At 28.7% G+C, this 19,964-nt stretch overlaps 1 protein-coding gene across 1 annotated transcript in view; it reads right to left on the reverse strand.

The window, feature by feature from the left end:
* Nucleotides 1-7,416: 7,416 nt before the first annotated feature.
* Nucleotides 7,417-19,964, reverse strand: part of LOC123293584 (dmX-like protein 2) — a 34,539-nt gene continuing 21,991 nt past the window's right edge. The window contains 13 exon segments of the mRNA XM_044874453.1: nt 7,417-7,655; nt 8,126-8,343; nt 8,434-8,508; nt 8,948-9,017; nt 9,351-9,559; nt 10,316-10,376; nt 14,672-14,953; nt 15,399-15,593; nt 15,663-15,866; nt 15,928-16,263; nt 16,325-16,537; nt 16,611-16,986; nt 17,977-18,155. Coding sequence (XP_044730388.1) covers nt 7,452-7,655; nt 8,126-8,343; nt 8,434-8,508; nt 8,948-9,017; nt 9,351-9,559; nt 10,316-10,376; nt 14,672-14,953; nt 15,399-15,593; nt 15,663-15,866; nt 15,928-16,263; nt 16,325-16,537; nt 16,611-16,986; nt 17,977-18,155 — 2,622 coding nt within the window. The 3' untranslated portion in view covers nt 7,417-7,451.

Raw genomic sequence — 19,964 nt, forward strand, 5'->3', positions numbered from 1 at the left:
TCAATTGGGTCTTGGGTCCGTATGACCCATCTTGTAAACCGTTAGAGATAGAACAAAAGTTTAAATGTAAAAAATGTTTCTTATAAAAAAATAAAAAACTTTTGTTTGAAACATTTTTTTGTAAACATCACTGTTTACCCACGAGGGCGTTAATTAGGTGCAAATTTTATAATATTATGTATGTATTAATATAGGAATATCAGTTGTGGGCGTGTCTATTTAAAAGTGAATATCTTTTGTTATTTACGTGACGTCAAAAAAACAAACGGTTGCGCATCAACACTGTCTATACATTTTTGTATGTGTTATGTGATAAAGAAATCAACACTGACTATGCATGGTATTTCAACAATTAATTCAGTCAATTGTTTCTTTTCACTTGTTTTCATTAAATTACAGACGCTTTTCCTCTTTTATTGCGCATGCGCGCGTTGTCTATATATCATCGCTCATGTTCAAATAATAAGTGTGGGTTTATTGAAATCATTATGTAGATTTATATTTTAAAATTTATTTATGGAAACGAACGAATAAAAATAATTTTAATGCTCAAATGAAAAACAAACGACGAAAAATAGACCAAAAAAGATTATAATTAATTAATCCGAAAATAAATTTTTGTGGGGGGCCAGATTACGTTAGCTTTATATACATGAATTTTTTTGTATATATGTATTAGTAGAACATGTTCAACAAAATCCAAAATAAAACTAAAGAAATGATTGAATGATAAAATTGTTTAAAATTTAGAAAAGATGAAAACATTCATATTTATTTTATGTGAAATATGTACAAATATATATAAAAAGATATCATTTTTATCAATTTTTCTGATTTAATTATTATTATTAATATTATACCTATCTTTATATTTTGTCCTTGGCATTGATTTCAGGAATATCATACAGAACTTGCATTTTTAACAATATTACTACATATTACTACAATTATTCATTAATGGATAAGTTTATTGAAAAAAGGTGAGTAAAAGAAATACATAATGGGTCAGGTTAATGAAAAAAAAGTCAGTAAAAGAAAAATATATGCTAAGTTTAAGAAAACAAGTTTATTCAAAAAAGACGAGTAAAATATATATTTATATTACATTATTGAGAAGTAATATGTCAAAGGTGGAGTAGTGGTTAGCCCATTCGCCTCCGGTTACAGAGTATCTCGGTTCGTAGCTAGTATTGTCCCGATTAATTTTGAATTAAATAAGTAATTATGCCCGGAGAAAGTCATTTTTTTTAGAAAATTGTTATGAGAACCAAAAGCGTATTTAATTAAGAGAGCGGGGTATATTTCATGTTATTTTAATTTCCACCCCCCGACAGAAGAGTGATTTATGACATAAGTAGGAAAGTGGGACTAACATAATTAATTTTTTGTTTAATGAGGTAACATGTTCTCCTAATACAAAATCTTATAATATTTCATTTAACAAGAATAAATTTTAGCATGTACAACAAAAAAGCAAGCAAAATAAGTTTTTTTAAATATTTTGTAATAGGAGAATATGTTATAAAAAAGTGGGATAAAGTTATAACATGTTCTCCTGTTACAAAATTTCTAATTTTAGTCTTAACGAGCGATTTTTTAATTTTATAAATACAAATTTTAATATTTTGTAATAGGAGATAAACTGTGCGAGATAAACTATATGACATATTTATTCTCTTATTAAAAAGTATCATAGCATAACTAAGCCATTTTTGTACATATTTTTAATATTTTGTAACAGGAGAACATGATTTTAAAGAGTGAGATATATTTATGATTATTTAAATTCCCACCCCCTGACAGATTAGTGATTTATGACATATGCGTGACTAGCGTTATTTATAGCAAGAGGGCGGGTTATATAGATAATTTAAACTATAAAATGAGTGGAAAATTTAAATATCAAGAAAAATTCATTTAATTTAAAAGTAAAAATATTGTACCCGCGGTAGGATACGGACCAGCGTACCTTGGTTTCAGAGTCAAGTGCTATACCCACACAGCCACGCAGCTTATTTACCTTATAATATATTACCTTTATAATTAACTTAATAACCTTACCTTTACTAAATAATTAATTAATTGATAATTTTGTTTTGAAAGAAAAAATAGTATAGCAAATTTAAAAATAAAACAAAATTTAGAATATTTAACGATTTTTATTTATTTATAACATTTTCGTAAAACAAATTAACAGAGATTCTTATTTTCTTATTAAAGTTTTTATACAAAATAAGTAAAATTCTATCTCTTTTATATAAAAATAATAATAAAGGGTGTCCCAAGATTAACGTCTGTTTCGAACTTCTTGCGTTAGTTTTGATACACTTCTTTATAAAACACAATATATAACTAAACCATAGAGATGTGAAGATCGCGAACGCTAGCCTGTAAGTGGATGCGACATGCGAAGCGAAAAAGAAGACTGCCAGTAAGTTCCTCTGTGTCCCTGTTTAATATATACTTATATATACTTACTAAGTCATATACTTATCCTTACTAATACAAATAATAAGTATATATATATGTATATATATATATATATATATATATATATATATATATATATATATATATATATATATATATATATATATATATATATATATATATATATATATATATATATATATATATATATATATATATATATATGTATATATATCAGATCAAAACAAAAATATAAATTTTCAAATATAAATCTACATAATGGGACCAATAAACCAGCGCTTATCATTTAAACATTGGCAATGACATATAGGCAACGCGCGTATACGCAATAAAAGAGGAAAAGCGTCTGTAATTTAATGAAAAAAATAATTAATTAATGTGAAATATTTATAATCCAACAATTGCTAATAATAAACGAACAGTCAATAATTCCTTAAAGTACATTGATTAAGGAAGTAAAAATTGGAAATAAATTTTATGGGGGGCTAACTAAATGGCAAATCATTGTTTAATAAATAATAAATAAACAACGATCGAACAAATAATTTTAATGATCAAACAATGAAGAACAATGGATTAAAAAAGATTTATAATTAATTAACCCGAAATAAAATTTTGTGGGGGTCCAAATTACGTTAACTGATATTGCCATGACCGATATATGTATAACAAAAAGAGCATAAGATAGAGAAGAAGGGTCCCATTACAAGCATTAAAGAGTATACGAATTTCTCCTGTAGTTGGGTGCAGTCATAAATGCTCTTCACCTTAATTTTGTTAAAAAACATTCTGTAGGGGTTCTTCTGATAGGGGTTCTGAAGTACCGCTACTCTCCAGTCAGGTCTGCATTTTTGTATTAGGATATTATGGGAGAAGTATCTGATTTTTTTCAAAATGCCTCAAACACCTACATAAAAATGTCTACAAGCTCTCGGGCTAAAACGTCATTAAACAAGTAGAATTAAATAATGATTTTAATATTCAATAAAATGAGTAAAAAACGATCGAATCGAAAGTGTTGTGTTGCTAATTGTGAACACACCCAGTAATAAATAATTACAATTTTACCGTATTCCTAGATATTGTTCTGAATTAAAGAGAAAAAAAACAATGTTTACAACATAAACAATACTATTAGGCAAACATTGACGAACCTTACCTACTTATAGGAACTGGTTAATGATTTGTAACTTATTACCATGAAAGCTATTCTTAATGGAAGAACACTTTCCAGTTAAATTACCTTTCAAACAAAAAAAAATCAAAAACGGTTCACCCATTTAGAAGTTTCGATCCTATAGACAGACGATAGACACACACAAATAGCGGTCAAATTTAAAACACTCATCTTTTTGCGGCGGGCCGGGGGTTAATAAAACAATACAAGATATAATTTTACATATTTTTAATAATATATTTTATTATTGAATGACTAGTTTTACTAAACATTTACATTTGTATATTTTATATTTTAATATTGTATATTTTATAATATTTATTTTAATATTGTATAATTTAATTATATAATTTTGTAACAATGATATATCGAACATATTTTTTTTTCAATATAATATGATTTCAACAATTTATTTTCCAATTAATATTCATGATCAATTTCAAATAAAACATTATAAGTACTTAACAGTTATAAATTTTATTTATTTTTTTTACATGAAGTTTTTAGATCAACTTTTTTTTGTTTTTATTAATTATTGTTATATTTTATTTTTATTAATGCATCATCATATTTTATTGTGTACATATCTTAATAATATACAATTTGCTTTTTAAAATATTTTAAGAACCACGCACAAAATGATAAGATTTTGGATTTTAATGAAGAAATATGAAACTTTGATATGTTTGTTTGAAAGTTATTAAAGACACGATATAAGACAGCGTATCCAAGAAAGATCGTGCTTTTTTAAATCTGTTCTTCTCAGGATCATTCATTTCAGCAATCCTCACATAATATATCTGTAAGAGTAAACTAATTTTTCGTTTCTGTAAAAAATATGCAAACACAAAATATTTAGTTTGTTTTCGATTTCTAAATGAAAACAATAACTTTTAGCCAGAAAATTAAATTTTGGCCTGTAGTATGTTATTTTTATCTTTCATCAGGCATATCAAAATTTCATAATTCTTCATTGAGGTCCATTACCCTGTCAATTTGTAGGTGATCCTTGATTTATTTTGCTTATAACTAAAGTATAGTCAAACTTAAAAATGAGAAAAGGAAAGAATATGAATAAACCAAGAGGCGAGTGTATTAAACTATGTATAAGATTCATAGATGATCTCGTAAAGTCATTGGTAATTTTAAAGATTACTTTATTTAGATCAGTGGTAGTATTTACTCACTCTAATCTTCTCTGTATTCTAATCATAGAATAAATATACGCCCGGCTCTTGGAATAAAAATAATATCATCAACTACAAAAATAATTTTACACTATCGATAAAAAAAAATTGCCCCTGTCTGAATTCAACTTATTGATATTTTACTTGTATAGCATCTTTCTCAACGTTTTTTCTACCTAAAAAATGTCTGTGTAATGTGCTCTTATAATTTGTAATATTCTGTAAGCACCCAATACTTATAAATCTACTATCTGTCGAAAAGAAGGAGGAACATATAGTCAAAATCGGTTATTGCGATATATCGACCAACGCATGTACAAACACATTTTTGTTACATGTAAGTATTTTTACAGTTAAACAAAACAACATAATAATATTATTTTGGACCTTATCAACTTTACTAGCAGTTATCCCCACGCGTTGCTGGAAAATTTCAACTTAAAAAATAAAAAACTACCACGATATAGCCTTCACTTCCCTTTTGTTCACAATTTCATAGGTTTTTTTATTTTTTAGTGCGAAACCCTTTTTTTTTCTTAAATAAAATACAGCCCATGTAACTTGCTGATAATGAAGTATTCTATAGGTGAAATAATTTTTAGAATCGGTTAAGTAGTAGATTAAAATATTACTGATTTTTAATTCAACCTTAGGAGTTAAATTTCCAAAACTCGGTTCTTAGTGAGCGCCTACATCGCGAAATAACCATGCCAGCCAGTCAGTGAGTGGTAGTTCGCTTATATATATTTAGATTTTGAGAATTATTAACTTTTATTTGGACCTTATTAACATATATAAACGTTATAGGGACCAATTATCTTTGGAATTAGCAATAACGATCAACATGTGTACATATGCACATACTTCCACTTATTGAGTCCCCGTAATTTTAGGTAAAATGATGTCTTCGATTTCATTCCTCAAACCAAAAAGGTTCTATGAAGTACAATTTTAACAAGTGTATGCCATTTACTACATTTAATGCAGTTCTTTGGAATTTTCATGCATATAAAATGTCACTAAACGAAAGATCTTTCAAATCAAAACACTTAGGGCGTACTAGTGTGCTTTGTGGTTTTTGTAAGTACTTCGGTACTTCCAGCGTCTTGTACCGTTCCGATTTTTCTTGCAATCAAATAAGCTAAATGTTCTTGTCCTATATGAGAATTTGCTCCGGAGTCTTGAGTAGCACCTAATTATTTTCTGCATATTATGAACAATACGATCTATTCACATTCAAAACTTAATTATAACTAATAATAGAATTTTAGGCACATTTAGTTGAATGCTTAAATAATTTCAGATCAGTTCAATTTTTTTAAATTCGAGCGTACATAATATTTTATTCTAAAAATGAATTTATACAAACTATCCTCAAAAAGTGAATAAAACTCTAATTGACTAAATAATAATAAATTCAATTCACTTTTTATTAAAGCAGATTTGTTTAGATATACTTCGTAGATTCAAAATCTGTTCTAGTCCAAAATATTAAATTATTGTCTATTTTGAGGATGATGATTTTAATAATGTCTTTAATATTTTCTATAACTTTATCATAAGATATGAGTTATTCCTCTTTTTTATTATCCTTGCAAAACAAAAAATTGATGTTAAAATATTTTGCTGGAATTTTATTAACAAACGATTTCAGTTGAAGTTTTATTTCAACTGTGCCAAGTTACGTTTATTCAAAAACTGAATATTTATCGATATTCAGCGCACGTCCGTTCAACAGTTTAACAAAGTGGCGTAAAATTATTTATATTCAAGTGAATTTTAAATGAAACAATACATAATCGAGCAACGAATTAACATCATTTGATCTGTAGCAATACTTTTTTCACACGTTTTAGAAGCAACAATGAACTTTGGTAGGAAATTTTCGAAAACAAAAAATATTACAAAATTTCTTGGCGCAAAGGACTCAATAATTTCAATTAATCTCTCAGAATTGAGACTCTTTATTTCGCCAGATTCAACCTGTTTTGAATGCTCGCTCGAAAGACAATGCTCGCTGGAAAAAGATTTAGCGCCAATGGAGAGGTAATCGCCGAATCTGAATCCATTAAAATGGTATCGTAAAATTGTATGACCGCTATAATCGATGTATAGACCTCGAAGGCTACTATGTAGAACAATAAATTCGAATTTTACCAAAGAATGTGTTTTACTATGTTAGCCTACGAACTTTTCAGCCCAACTGTTAGTTTTTGTTAGTTAGTTTGAAAATAGCAAGCAAAAGAGACGTTTTAATCGACAATTCTTAATAAAATATTTAAACCTTATTCGACATTTAAACGAGAAATGAACATCGGCTACTATCTGTCCCGTTCGCAGTAAGCAGATTAAATGTGAACTTTATTTTAAGACACTTTGTAGTTATAAGGAATTCTATTCACTTTACGCCACTCTGTATTTCTGTGATCCATAGCGTTTGAAAACAAACAAAAAATATGAACTCAAAAAATAAAGAAAATAAAATAGAATAAAAACTAATTTTTATTACGATGTAATCTCCATCTCAAATTTCAATAATAATTTTTTCGAATAAAAATAATAAAAACATATTACTTACAATTACATAATAATTATATAAATATATTTAAACACACGTGGAATAATTATTTATTTGTTTATGATAGAGATGATTGTACAACAAGATCTCGATCTGGTAATTGTCTAAATTTCATGCTACCATCAGCTCCACATGAAAATAATCTACCTGCATTATCAACATGTAATTGTGTAACACCTTGTCCAATATTCTTAAAAAAGCTGCCGCGTGCATGTTCACCAGGTAATGACATTAATAAACTATGTGCTGATAAACCCCAGACCTAAAATTTGAGAAAAATGTTTTTAAATTAATGTTTTTTGTAAACATTAGGAAAGTTGAGATGCAAAATCTGAGCGTAGTTTTGCCTGTAGACAGAAACTTCGATTTTAAGAAAACTTTTATAATTATGTTTTGTATTTTTATCTCCCGTACGTAAAAAAGGTATTTGACCGTGTATGTGTATGCGTCTGTCTGTCTGTTTAACTGTGGCATCGTAACCATCGTCTGCTTAACTGCGCCTAAACGGATTAACCGATTTTGATTTTTTTTTGTTTCGTTTGAAAGATAATTTAATGGAGAGTGTTTTTAGTTATGTTTGAAGTGCTAGTTTAGGATTCCGAACCCGAAACTACTAAAAAATAAGCGATAATCTTTAAAATCGGTTCAGTTTGGAGAAGGCTCTAAGGAAGAAGGTAATTATATGGAGAGTGTTCTTAGATAAGTGTGATTTAAATAAAAGTTTTTCTATACCTTAATATCTCCATCAGCTGAACCAGTTACAAAGAATTCTTCTTGTGGATCAATTGCAAGACATTTAACAGGTGATTCATGTGCAACAAAACGATGACGTAGAGCACGCGCTCTTACATCTAACAAACTAATATCACCCTTTTTACCCGCAGATATTAATAATTGATGCTGTGGTGCAAACACCAAACTACTTGCACCTTGTTCATGACATGTAAAAGCTAAAAATAATAATAATTAGAAAATAGTAAATTTAATCGTTTTTAAATAAAATTTTATAAAACAACGGATAATTTTTTATTTCAACTCACCGATTACTAAAGATTTCTTTTGCGGTAATAGTGTATCCCATAAAGCAACATTTTTGTTTTCTGAACTATGGCCAGCTGAAAAATATGTTTTATTTTAATAAAAATTTTCTAGGGGAAAAATCATTTGTATGGATTATTAAGGGTTTTCCAATAAGAGGTTTCATTAAAAATCATTTGTACGTATTATTAAGGGTTTTCCAATAAGAGATTTATATTTAAAAAGAACGATCATTTGCTAAGTTGCGATGGTTTCGTTGCTTGTATGGCACAAAGCGCCTTGTTGAAAATAAACGTCGTTCACATGAATATCTTCCAATTCCGGTCATACAAATTTTTGTAATTTTTGTAGTGAATTTTAACAATTTCAATGCGTTGTTGGAACGTGTATCGTTCCATTTTCAGTAATGGCGTAGTTTTTACTTGTCAAATGGCAAAAGATGACAGCTTCAAAAGTGACTGTCCAAATAACAGGCTATTCAAAATGAAACCTCTTATTGGAAAACTCGTTACATACCAGTTGCAATCAAACTGCATGAGCCTAAGAATACAAAATCGCTGATTCCTTTGTTATGGCATTGATAAGTCTAGAAAAAAATTTAAAGAAATAATAATGATAATTCAGGAAACTTTTAGTGAGAATGTCTATAAATTTTCTTTAATAAAAGGAAAAGCAATATTATAAATTCATAATATTGTTTTTGACAATGGATTAATTATCCGAAACATGTTAAACATTGTTTAAATAAAAAATAAACACAAGTGGAATTTGCAAATTAAATACAATAAAATAAAATTTTTGTAAAATTCAATTTTAAAAAATTTTTATTTTTTCCAAAAAATTTCTAAAGGTAATATTGTTTTGAAGAAAAAATTAGACATCCTTTTTAAGTTCAAATAATCAAAAATTTGTTACATACAAAGAACGGTCGATTATTGTTTGATGTAAGACCCAATTGCCATAAACTAAGATTACCATCAGAGTCCGCAACACCAAATTTATTACCATGTTGTGAGAATCGAACACGTGTTACTTTTGCAAATGTACCAGGTGGCCGTGGAGTACTTACAGGTACTGTATGACCCCATTCCCATAATTGTACAGATCCATCTTGGCTACCAGTTAAATCTAAAGATTTAAAATTCATTAAACGTGTATAATATATTTTTAGCCCCCGAACTAAAAAAAGGGGGTGTTAAGTTTGACCGGTATGTGTGTGTGTGTGTGTGTGTGTGTGTGTGTGTCTGTCTGTCTGTCTGTGGCATCGTTGCGCCTAACGGATGTGCCGATTTTGACTTTTTTGTTTCGTTTGAAAGGTAATTTAATGTTAGTATTCTTAACTATCTTTGAAGTGTGAGTTTAGGGTTCAGTACCCGAAAAAAAAATTGACGATGATCTTCAAAATCGGCTCAGTTTGGAAAAGGCTTAAAGTAAAAATATAATTTAATGGAGAGTATTCTTAGATATGTTTCAAGTGCAAGTTTGGTTTTATATCAGAAAAATTCGGGAGTTTTTTAAATTTTGTAAATTTCACTTGTAAATTTCACCGATATAGGTGACGATGCCTTTTCCAGACACTTAAAACAACATTTATAGATCAAGAGAATTTAATTTTTGCACTGATTCTTGATTATCGATCTAAATCACAGAGCTAGCCACGACCATTGATTGCTAGGATTAATTGTGAAAAATTGTGTTCGAAGGATGTGTTTGAAGGATGAACGTATGTATGTCTGTCTGTCTGTGGCATCGTAACGTTTAACCGAATAAATCGATTTTAATTTTTTTGTTTCGTTTGAAAGGTAATTCCGTTCTTAGCTATGTTTCAAGTGCGATTTTAGTGTTCCCTATCGGAAAAATTTGTATCCGAAAAATTTCACTTACATAATGGTAATAATGGATGTGCACTAATACGACGAACTCCATCAATTTTATGCTTAAGAACCTATATAACATAAATAAAAAAATTAATTAAAATTTATACGAAATTTTAACAAATAAATATCTTTTATTGATGAAATTAAAAGAATAACCGGTCAAAGGACTTTTATCTCAACTAAGACTTTAGATGTATTAAATTTGAGCCAGAACTAGACTTAGTTTTGATTTAAGCTAATATTGAGATATTTTTTTTGACTATTTATTATAATTTTAATTTCATTTAATTAAAAAGATAACTGACTTAATAAAAAAAACCCATCGGTCCATTCACACATCACGATGTCTGTTTAATTTTAAAAAATTTGTATATAGTCGAAAAATTTGTTTTAAAATATAATTTAATAAAAATGCAAAATTTCTATACAAGAAAATTTTAAACTCATCTGTCATTTCCATTTATTAAAAACTTTGAAATTATAGCTAGTATTAGAGACATTAATCAGAGCCGAATTAATTGAATAAATAAATTAACAATATCAAAACGTATTGAATCATGGGATATATTAAGTGCGTGTGAATAAACCTTTCTTTAAAATAATTTATCTTTTTTACTAAATATAATGACGAAATAAATTATATAAAAGCTAAGAAATAAACGGTATACTAGGGAAATATAATAATATGTAAAATTAATTGATCAAATTTTTCATAACAATTTTGAAAATTAAAAATTAAGAAACATTATCCAATTCCAATTATTTTTGTATCATAATAAATGATTTTCTACTGACATGCAACAAAGTTGCGTGTCCCGAAATTCACTTATCAACCCTCAAAACAGAGAAAAATATATTCATTAACACTTGTAAGTTGTGAGAGCTTAAAGGAATTTCAGAACACGAATAAAATGTGTTTAAATAATAATAAAAATAAAAATAAATATTCATCCATATGACAATTAAAATTAAATAGTTTTTAGATTAATTCTCAATCCACTTTCAAATTTTAGTTACAGTGTTTCACAATTAATTATTTTATATACAGAACTTAATTGGTTTTAACCTCAGCTTTAACTAAGTGATTATTGAAAGAAAGAGGGTTAGTAATCTATAATTACGTGAATTGTAAGATTTTCGGAAAAAGGACATTACTTCGTAGGTATGGTGCCTGTTTGGCATCGAAAGATATTTAACCTTTTAAATTAATTATTCATTAAATACTACTTAGATTCCGAGATGAAAGCCTAAGACGATTGGATTAAAGAAAAAAAATTATATTTATTATTAATTAACGTACAAGGTCTCCGATTTCTAAAACGGTAAGTGTATATGTCATATACGCTATGTTAATTTTTTGCAAGAATAAGTCTCCACCTCTGTCTCACAGTTGCTCTACCATAATCTACTACTTTTCCTTCTATACGATCTCGTACTGAATTATCTCTGATGGTCAGTTTGAAACGCAGAAAAGTCTGTGCCATTCAGTGCGTAAAAATATAAATTAGAATTAGGATGCTTTATTACAGGTTATTACAGGCTACCATATTAAAGGTTAAGTTTAGGTTAGATTTAATTTAGAATCATTCTAAGTTGTCCACTGGTATTTTCTTCAAACAGTTATCTATCAATCAATTAAGTTCTGTTCTACTTTTCTACAAAAAATAAAAAACATATAGATTACAATTTGAAACTAAAACTACAATGACAAGAACAACTTAAAATTGATCAACACTGTGAATTTTATAGAACAGAATAAAGTATTAAAATTTTAAAAAAAAAAAAAAAACGCATACACAAAACAAAAATTAAATAAATAATTACAACATACAATAAATTCTATGAATTAAATTAAAATTTGATCATAATTTTTATAAAATTAAAATGATTTTTTTGAACATTGGACATATTGAGTGATTTGTGAGTGATTGACAACGCACCGGTCGAAGCAGTAGGGGCGAACGATGTAGTACAAGCTGACAGAAACGGGCACTGTGTGAACCCGGAAAGGTCAATCCCTTTCCAATCTGTATATGGATGGTGTTTTGTGTGTCAATGGCAGCATTTAAAAACGCAATTATCAACAACAACCACATTGTGAATGAACAATATATTACATAATAACAAAATCGAATATATTTTTAACTTAACGAAAATTTATTATTCTACATCAAAAAAAATTTACACTTCGGGTAATATATTATTAAAATTTGGTTACAAAACTTAAGTAGGTTAATCTTGCGATTTTTATTATAATGTCGATTCATTACAATTCAATCTTACCTTGTTTTAAAGATGCTGTTAATGTGTTCAGAGCGGTGAACGATTAGTTCAAATTTAACCTGTTTCTATTCAAAATTTCATCGAATCATTTTTTTTAGAACTGCATTTATCACATATTTTGTACAGAACCCTGTTAGGCTAAATAAGATTGTAGCAACTGGAATCTTTTTTTGTTTAAAAAGTGTAAAACGATTTAAACAGTAATATACAAATAAAAAAGGTAATTGAGGAATGACTGGTCCTAGTAGATATCTTATTCTCCTCTTCCCTTTTGCCCAGCCTGCCACTTTATCAGTTTTCTGTAATGGCCAGATCAATCATTCACTGCTCTGAATACGGTAGCCATTTTGAAGTACCATATTAATTTTTATCTTAACTTATGGACAACTGTTTTCCCGTAATTATCTAAGTAAATAATCTAATAAAATCAATTTAATTCCAATAGGTAATACTTCTACACCAATGTTCACTCTAAAATATTATAGATTTTTCCATTAGCGTACTTAGGATTTTTTATTCTTGTAACTGCCCTTGATTTTACATTCTATATCCATAATCTTCTGAAGCCATTAATAATCTAAGCGCAAATTAAGAAAAATTTGGTGTCCATTTTCTCTAAAACTATAAAAGATAGGGAGTTGTAATCTTGCAGGTAGCTTCAACTAATGTTATTTTGAAAAATTCTCGAAAAAAAAACTATAAGAAATACTTTCGAAAAACTTCGCAATTTAATTTTGATTTTATTTTAAGTTTTAGATGCTCATTCGGCGTAGAATTTAACCTCTTTAATATTGAATACAACTAAAAAAACTGAACAAAGAGCAAAATTTCGCAGTTTTTTGTCTCCCAAAAGTTATGGACATTTCTTGGGATTAGGCAAACTCGGATTACACGCAGTTAGGGAGAAATGAAGGTATAGGTATCAAAACGATCACTAGTTGAACTACCTACAAATTTACAACTCCCTCCTATCTTTTATAGTTTTGGAGAATATGATATGTCCTAATTTTCGCTTACATGCGTAAACAGTGATGTTTAAGAAAAAATGTTTCAAGTTGTTTATTTTTTTTGTAAGGAATAACTTTTATATTTAAACTTTTGTTCTATCTCTAACGGGTTACAAGACCCTTTTCCATTTGATTGAATGATTAAAAAATGCACCATTTAAAAATTGGAATATCTCGGTCATAGAAAGTCGAAAAAAAAAATGTGCACAATTACTTCAGCTAAAACTTTTTTTTATTTGATGTATAATTTTTTTGTAATTTGTATGAAATTGCAAACCTTCTTCAAATTTCGCATTTGTTTTGCTCCCAAAAGTTATACACACCTCCTGGGATTGGGCAAACTCGGATTAGACGCATTTATTACCAAATGAAGGTATTTAAACGATTTTCAGCTTGAGGGAAATTAATCCTTCGTAAAATTTTAATTGTTTAGTCGTCTCTTTACCTTTCTTGTTTTTTTATAAATCACTTAAACCGTGATCATTTCGTTATTGACTGATATTTTAAGAACTGAATATACATATATATTATAAAATTCTAAGAACGCTATTGAAAAACCTTAATATATTTTTCCAAACTGAAATTATTTTACTTTTATATCAATGCGATACAATTCAAGAATTTGTTAATTGAATCATTTGCAGGAAAAATAATTTGTAATAGGTTAATCATTTTTTTGACGTTTTAAAGTGTTCAGTAATTTTTTAAGATAAAAATTATTTAATAATCTAAAACCAACTTGTCTGACTTGCCTGCAATAAAGTCGCCTTATTACAAATTATTATCAGATCAACGTTATTTTTTTGATTTGTAGTTCTTGAAATTGTCGTCGTATACATAAATTTGGAATTAAGTACTAGGTTTGATTTCAATAAGTGATCCATAATTTACATATTTTATGAGAAAAGCAAAGATTGTTTTTAAATTCGATTGACATATACCCGATATATCTAAACTTCGAAAATATATATCCTTTTTAACTTTTTATACCTTTGGCTGGCTGTACGTCAATTCCAAATAACCAAATAACTCTTTTTATTAGTACTTATAACAATAATTTTAACAATACTTACAACAGATGTTCCTCTTCCTGATTGGCCAGCTACTTGTGGTTGTGGTGATGGCGGTACACTATTACCTTGTTGCGTTGGTGTACCAGGAATTCGATCTGATGGGGTTTGTATAACAAGAAAACTAGATGGTTGTGTTTGTGCTCCACTGTCAGATTTCATCGACAAACTTAAAATATCCAATTCGCATTCATCTTCTAGCCATGCTGGTAATTCCAACAATAAAGATATATCCATTTCTTGGATTTCACGTGGAGTTGCTAAAGCTAATAGACCATTATTTACCTAAAAATAAATAATTGCAAGATAAAGAATGGACCATATTTCTGAAATTTGCAACAATTGTTCGGAGCCCATTAAAAGCTAGACCAGCTCAAATTTTCCCAATAATGGGGCCCGACTGTTAAAGTCGCTGTATAAACTACTGGACTTGTTTATTCCTTTTAAGATTTTATTTAACGCAGTCGGTTTTTTTTTTTTTTTTTATTATTTATTTTATGTATACAGTTATTCAAAGCAATAACATTTAATTAAGACATAGTAAATATCACTTACAATTAATTCATGAATCATTATTGAATTCCTATAAATTTACCTGTACAGACAGACAAAAATTTCAGGTAACTTTCGGCGATATTGCCATCTAAATACTGGGCTACGGAGTAGTCTAATATTATAATAAGTAGATTGATAATGCATATCTTGATGGGTAACGGAGAAAATAACTTACTTGATTTAGACAGAATGCAGATATTGAATCTTGTTCTTTATGAATAATTCGAACTGGATCAGAATGATGTTGTGGTGGACCATCTGGGCTTGTAGCACCGGTGCCTGGAGTACTTTCATCTGATAGTGGAGGAGGTGGTTCACATATAGCACACATTGAACGCCGTTTACTAAACACAGCTCGTATAAATACATCCTAGAATATACATAAGAAATTTAATATATAGTTTTTTTTTTTTAATAAAAAATTGAGTAAATTAATTACCTGTACTGGTTCTTGACGCACTAAAAATGTCCATAAACGTCTAGCAGATGCAGCTTGATGACGTGTACTAAATGGTGTATTATGTGGTTCTAATAGCTGTCGATATTTATGTATGGCTGGACCAGGTTGTTGTTCCACAAAACATCCGGGAATAAAATCAGGTGGTGATTGACCTCGTGACTCTAGATCAGCTCGACTCATTTCCTATTAAATTAATATAGAAAACATTATTATGCAAAATAGATCGTTAAATTTTTTAAATTACCTGCCAACGTGCAATTGTTCGTAGAGCATTATGAATTAATGGTGAACTGACAGGAAGTTCATGTGCTTCCAAACCAGTGATTGGTAAAAATTTAGTCAGCTGTAAATGGGCAATTTTAAGTACAGCATGTCGCATAATTGCCCACGCTAATGATTTTGGATCAGCATGTTGCATATTATCCTTGGACACTTTCCGTTTTCGTAACGATGCATTTGTGGAACCGTTTGTTGTTGGTATATCTGATGTACCGAAAACATCTTCATCATCAGTTGATTCATGATCGGATTCTGTCGCACAACTCTCAGCTGAATCATAATCGCAATCAACATCTTCTGGCTGAATTTCAACAAAATTAATTTATAAAATCAATTTTTAATTTGATAAAAACCGATCTTACCTTAGCCAAAAAATAGGAAATCATTGACATGACCGGTGGAACAAACTGTTCTCGATACGTAGGTTTATCTTCTTTCATATTACCAGCGTTTGGTGGTGTACCAGCTTGACCGAGTAACCGTTGATTCAATCTGGCACGTTGTTTAGCTAATGAACCCCATACACCAGTAACACCATCTGTACTTGATTCAGAAACTTGGCGTTCTCTTTCAGTCTGAAAACATTGGACGATTTGATTAAAACCCGTGCTTGGTGGTTTATTTAAAATTCAATTTTCGTAAACTTACATTTGATTGATTACTAGCTGTTCGTAATAATTTCTTAACACCACCGCCAAATAAGAGCGACCAAGTTCGTTCATCGAAGTTGTGTGCAACAATTCTATACAAAATCTGTGCATCGCAAGTTGACAGTGCATAGACAAGAAGAGCACTATAAACAGCAACAAATGATTCAGATAATAAAACACCAAGTCTGGGTGCATCATCGTCACGCTCTCGAGCTAATAATGCACGTAAACTCGCCACACCAGGCCAACGAGCTGGTGGTGTAGTTGCAATTAATGGTTCATCTGTTGACAATCGACTGCGACCGCCAACTAGATGATGTGCGACTCCATATCCACTAATACGAGCTAAACTCTCCATTCCTGCACTCGAAAATCTAAAATTTTAGGAAAATTTTTCATTAGAAAACCGATTTCTACAATTATCCTGCATATATACAGAATGTCTCTAAAAGATCTTTACAACGCTCTTCAATGTAAAGTTCAATTCTAAATGGGCCGATTTAACCAAACTAACTTCTCAAAAAGAAAAATTAACTAACTTCTCAAAAAGAATACGGGACTTTGCCAAAAAAAATTTTTAAAAAGCTAAAAAGTATAAATAAAAACAATGAAAATTAATATAATATACAAAAGAATTTACAGATAACAAACGTTATTTAGGCACAGTGTGCTTTGTTCGTGGCGCAGTAAATGTAAAAATACAAAAGCCTATAAAAATATAAACTTTCACAAGGATGTTAATTGATGTTCTCTTACACACAGAGTTACTGACACTTCTTTTTTTTTAGCTGATTTACAATTAAATGCATATAATTTTAAACATTCGTTCTCGTCGAAATTCCATTCGATATCATGTACGATAATACATTGAAATAAACTTTAAAAACGATAGAGAAGGAGCTAGATAAAGTTTAGTGTGCAAAAGTCGAGGGCCGCATTTTGTCTATTGATTCTTGTTCAGAAAAGCTTATAGATTAATAAAAGCTGAAAATTAATGAAAATTAATTTAATTTTTGTGCTTTACAAAATCTTTTATAAAGTTCTGAAGAGTAATTATAGATTATTTGATTCTATAGCCTCAGTTTTTAATTGTTAAAAGTTGTTTGAATTAATTTTCAGCTTGATAATTAATTTCAGGGAGCTTTACTTTTTGGAACTCCATAATTAGGATTTTGAAGAAATAAAACTTCTAATTTCCTTTGCTTAGTCCTCTATATATTAAAATATTAAGCAAAGAAAATTAGAAGTTTTATTTCTTCAAAATCCTAACCTTCAGCTTTGAATTTGAACACGAAATAAAACCAGTTCAAAAAGTCTATATGCAAAAAATGTATCTTAAGTCGTTTAGACTGAAATATTTTTACCTGTCGCAAGCAACCGCTTGTTTTGTACTAAATGAATCTGAATCACATAAACATTGGTATATACAAGCTGATAAGGCAACTGCAAGATCACGTAGAACTAAAATTTGCGAATCAGCATCTCCAGATTGTGGTACACTATTGAATTCGATAAATATTTGTAGCATATCATGTGCGTGTGCCTGTAAAAAAATTAATATTTTATGAATCCGATTTACTTTTATATTCAACACATAAAGTCTTCCCATTTGATAATGATTATATAATTTTCGGTTATTATTTTAAAAAAATCGTAATTGTGTCGAAATATTTTGTTTGTTCTTTCGTACAGCCAGAAATAGAAAATAGACTTTTACGTTATCAAGTTGGGAAGATATGATTTTTACTGAAAACTAAAATCTAAAAACAAAACAAAAAGCAGAGACCAATATTATGATGTTGATTGAAATGCTATTTACTAAAATTTCAGTACGAATTACATGTCTACTCCGACTTAGACTTTACTTGGGTGGAAGTTGTAATTCTAGGTAATCGGAGATGATACATGTAATTCGAATTTTAAATGAATGATTTTTATGAAATTGAAATAATACATGCATAAATCAAAAAGCATTTAACAATCTTGGATGTTCAAACTGCAAACATAAATAAAAATAAAACCAAAATGCAATAACGAAAATAAAATTTAAAATAATTTAGACAAAAAATTTAAAATAATTTTTTCTTTAGAAATCTGTAAAAAGATAAAAAAGAATAATATATTTGTATGTACATGTGTAAAAATGCTCCAGACATTTCTCATAGACTTAGATTCCTCTAGAGGTAGGAAACCTTAGGCGTAGCCTAGTGGCATGAAGTTTCAGGATCACCAGTACACATAGTCCTTAATTTCTTTTTTTATTTAACTTTGCAGTAAAATTGATTAAAGATATTGCCAGTAGATGGATAAAAAATAAAGCGATCATAATAGCAGTATGCCCGCTGATGAAAAAACCTACAAAGGAGTTAATTTTAGGATTTTAAAAACGTTTTGGCCATCCATGGTTTATATAAAGCAATTTTCCCCAGGACAAGCAACCAAATTATAAAAATTGTTTGAACATTGTAGAGGATACTTGAATTTTAAAATCATTTTCGGGCTGATTACTTCAGTGCAAATCGTATAGGGTCGTCATAGATGCTTCATTAACATTTTATTTTAAATTTTATCTTAGTGATTAAAATTAACTCTTTCACAGCCTTTTCTGTAAATGAAAATACTGCTATGATGCAAACTAGTCTCTTTAGGAACGAAATCTATGGAATAACATCAAGCATATTATCTTTATTATCTTTCCACAATAAAATTTCTGATCCCAAAATATTCTTGTAAAGATTTACATAAATTGATTTTCCAATAAAATAATTAATTCCCCATATATTTGTTATTCTTAAAATATGTAGCGAACAAAACACCGCATTATTTTATTTGTACGCGCAACAGCAGATGCGTCTAACCTGTAAAATATAAACCACCATATTGGAAGCTGGTGATTCTAATTGAACTTGCATCCAATGCTTAATTTTTTCTTTGACATCCGTCGTCTGTAAATATTATTTTTAGTAACAGAGAAAAAAAAGAAAAATATATTACAAAGAAAACAACTATAACAAAAAAAAAAAAAAATAATAAATAAATAAAAATTAAATAATAGTTAAGCTGTGCAAAATTTTTTTTCTAAACTACTGCTACTACATTTGTGTGAATGTTGCTAATTTTTTTTACATCAAAATATATATAAATATTTTAGGAAATAGTGTATTCACAACGATTTCCACGAAAGTATCTTCGAATAATACAATAAATAATTTGATAATATTTTAAGTTCACTAGGATCTTATCGGTAAAAATTTAAAAAACCAGACTTTATCTCGTTTTCTAATAGTAGGCCTTGCAGTCTTTATAGTCAATAGTTATTAAAAACCATTTGGATTCTAACTAAATCCAATAA

The sequence above is a fragment of the Chrysoperla carnea genome, chromosome 2 (assembly GCF_905475395.1).
Source record: "Chrysoperla carnea chromosome 2, inChrCarn1.1, whole genome shotgun sequence".
Lineage (NCBI taxonomy): Eukaryota > Metazoa > Arthropoda > Insecta > Neuroptera > Chrysopidae > Chrysoperla > Chrysoperla carnea.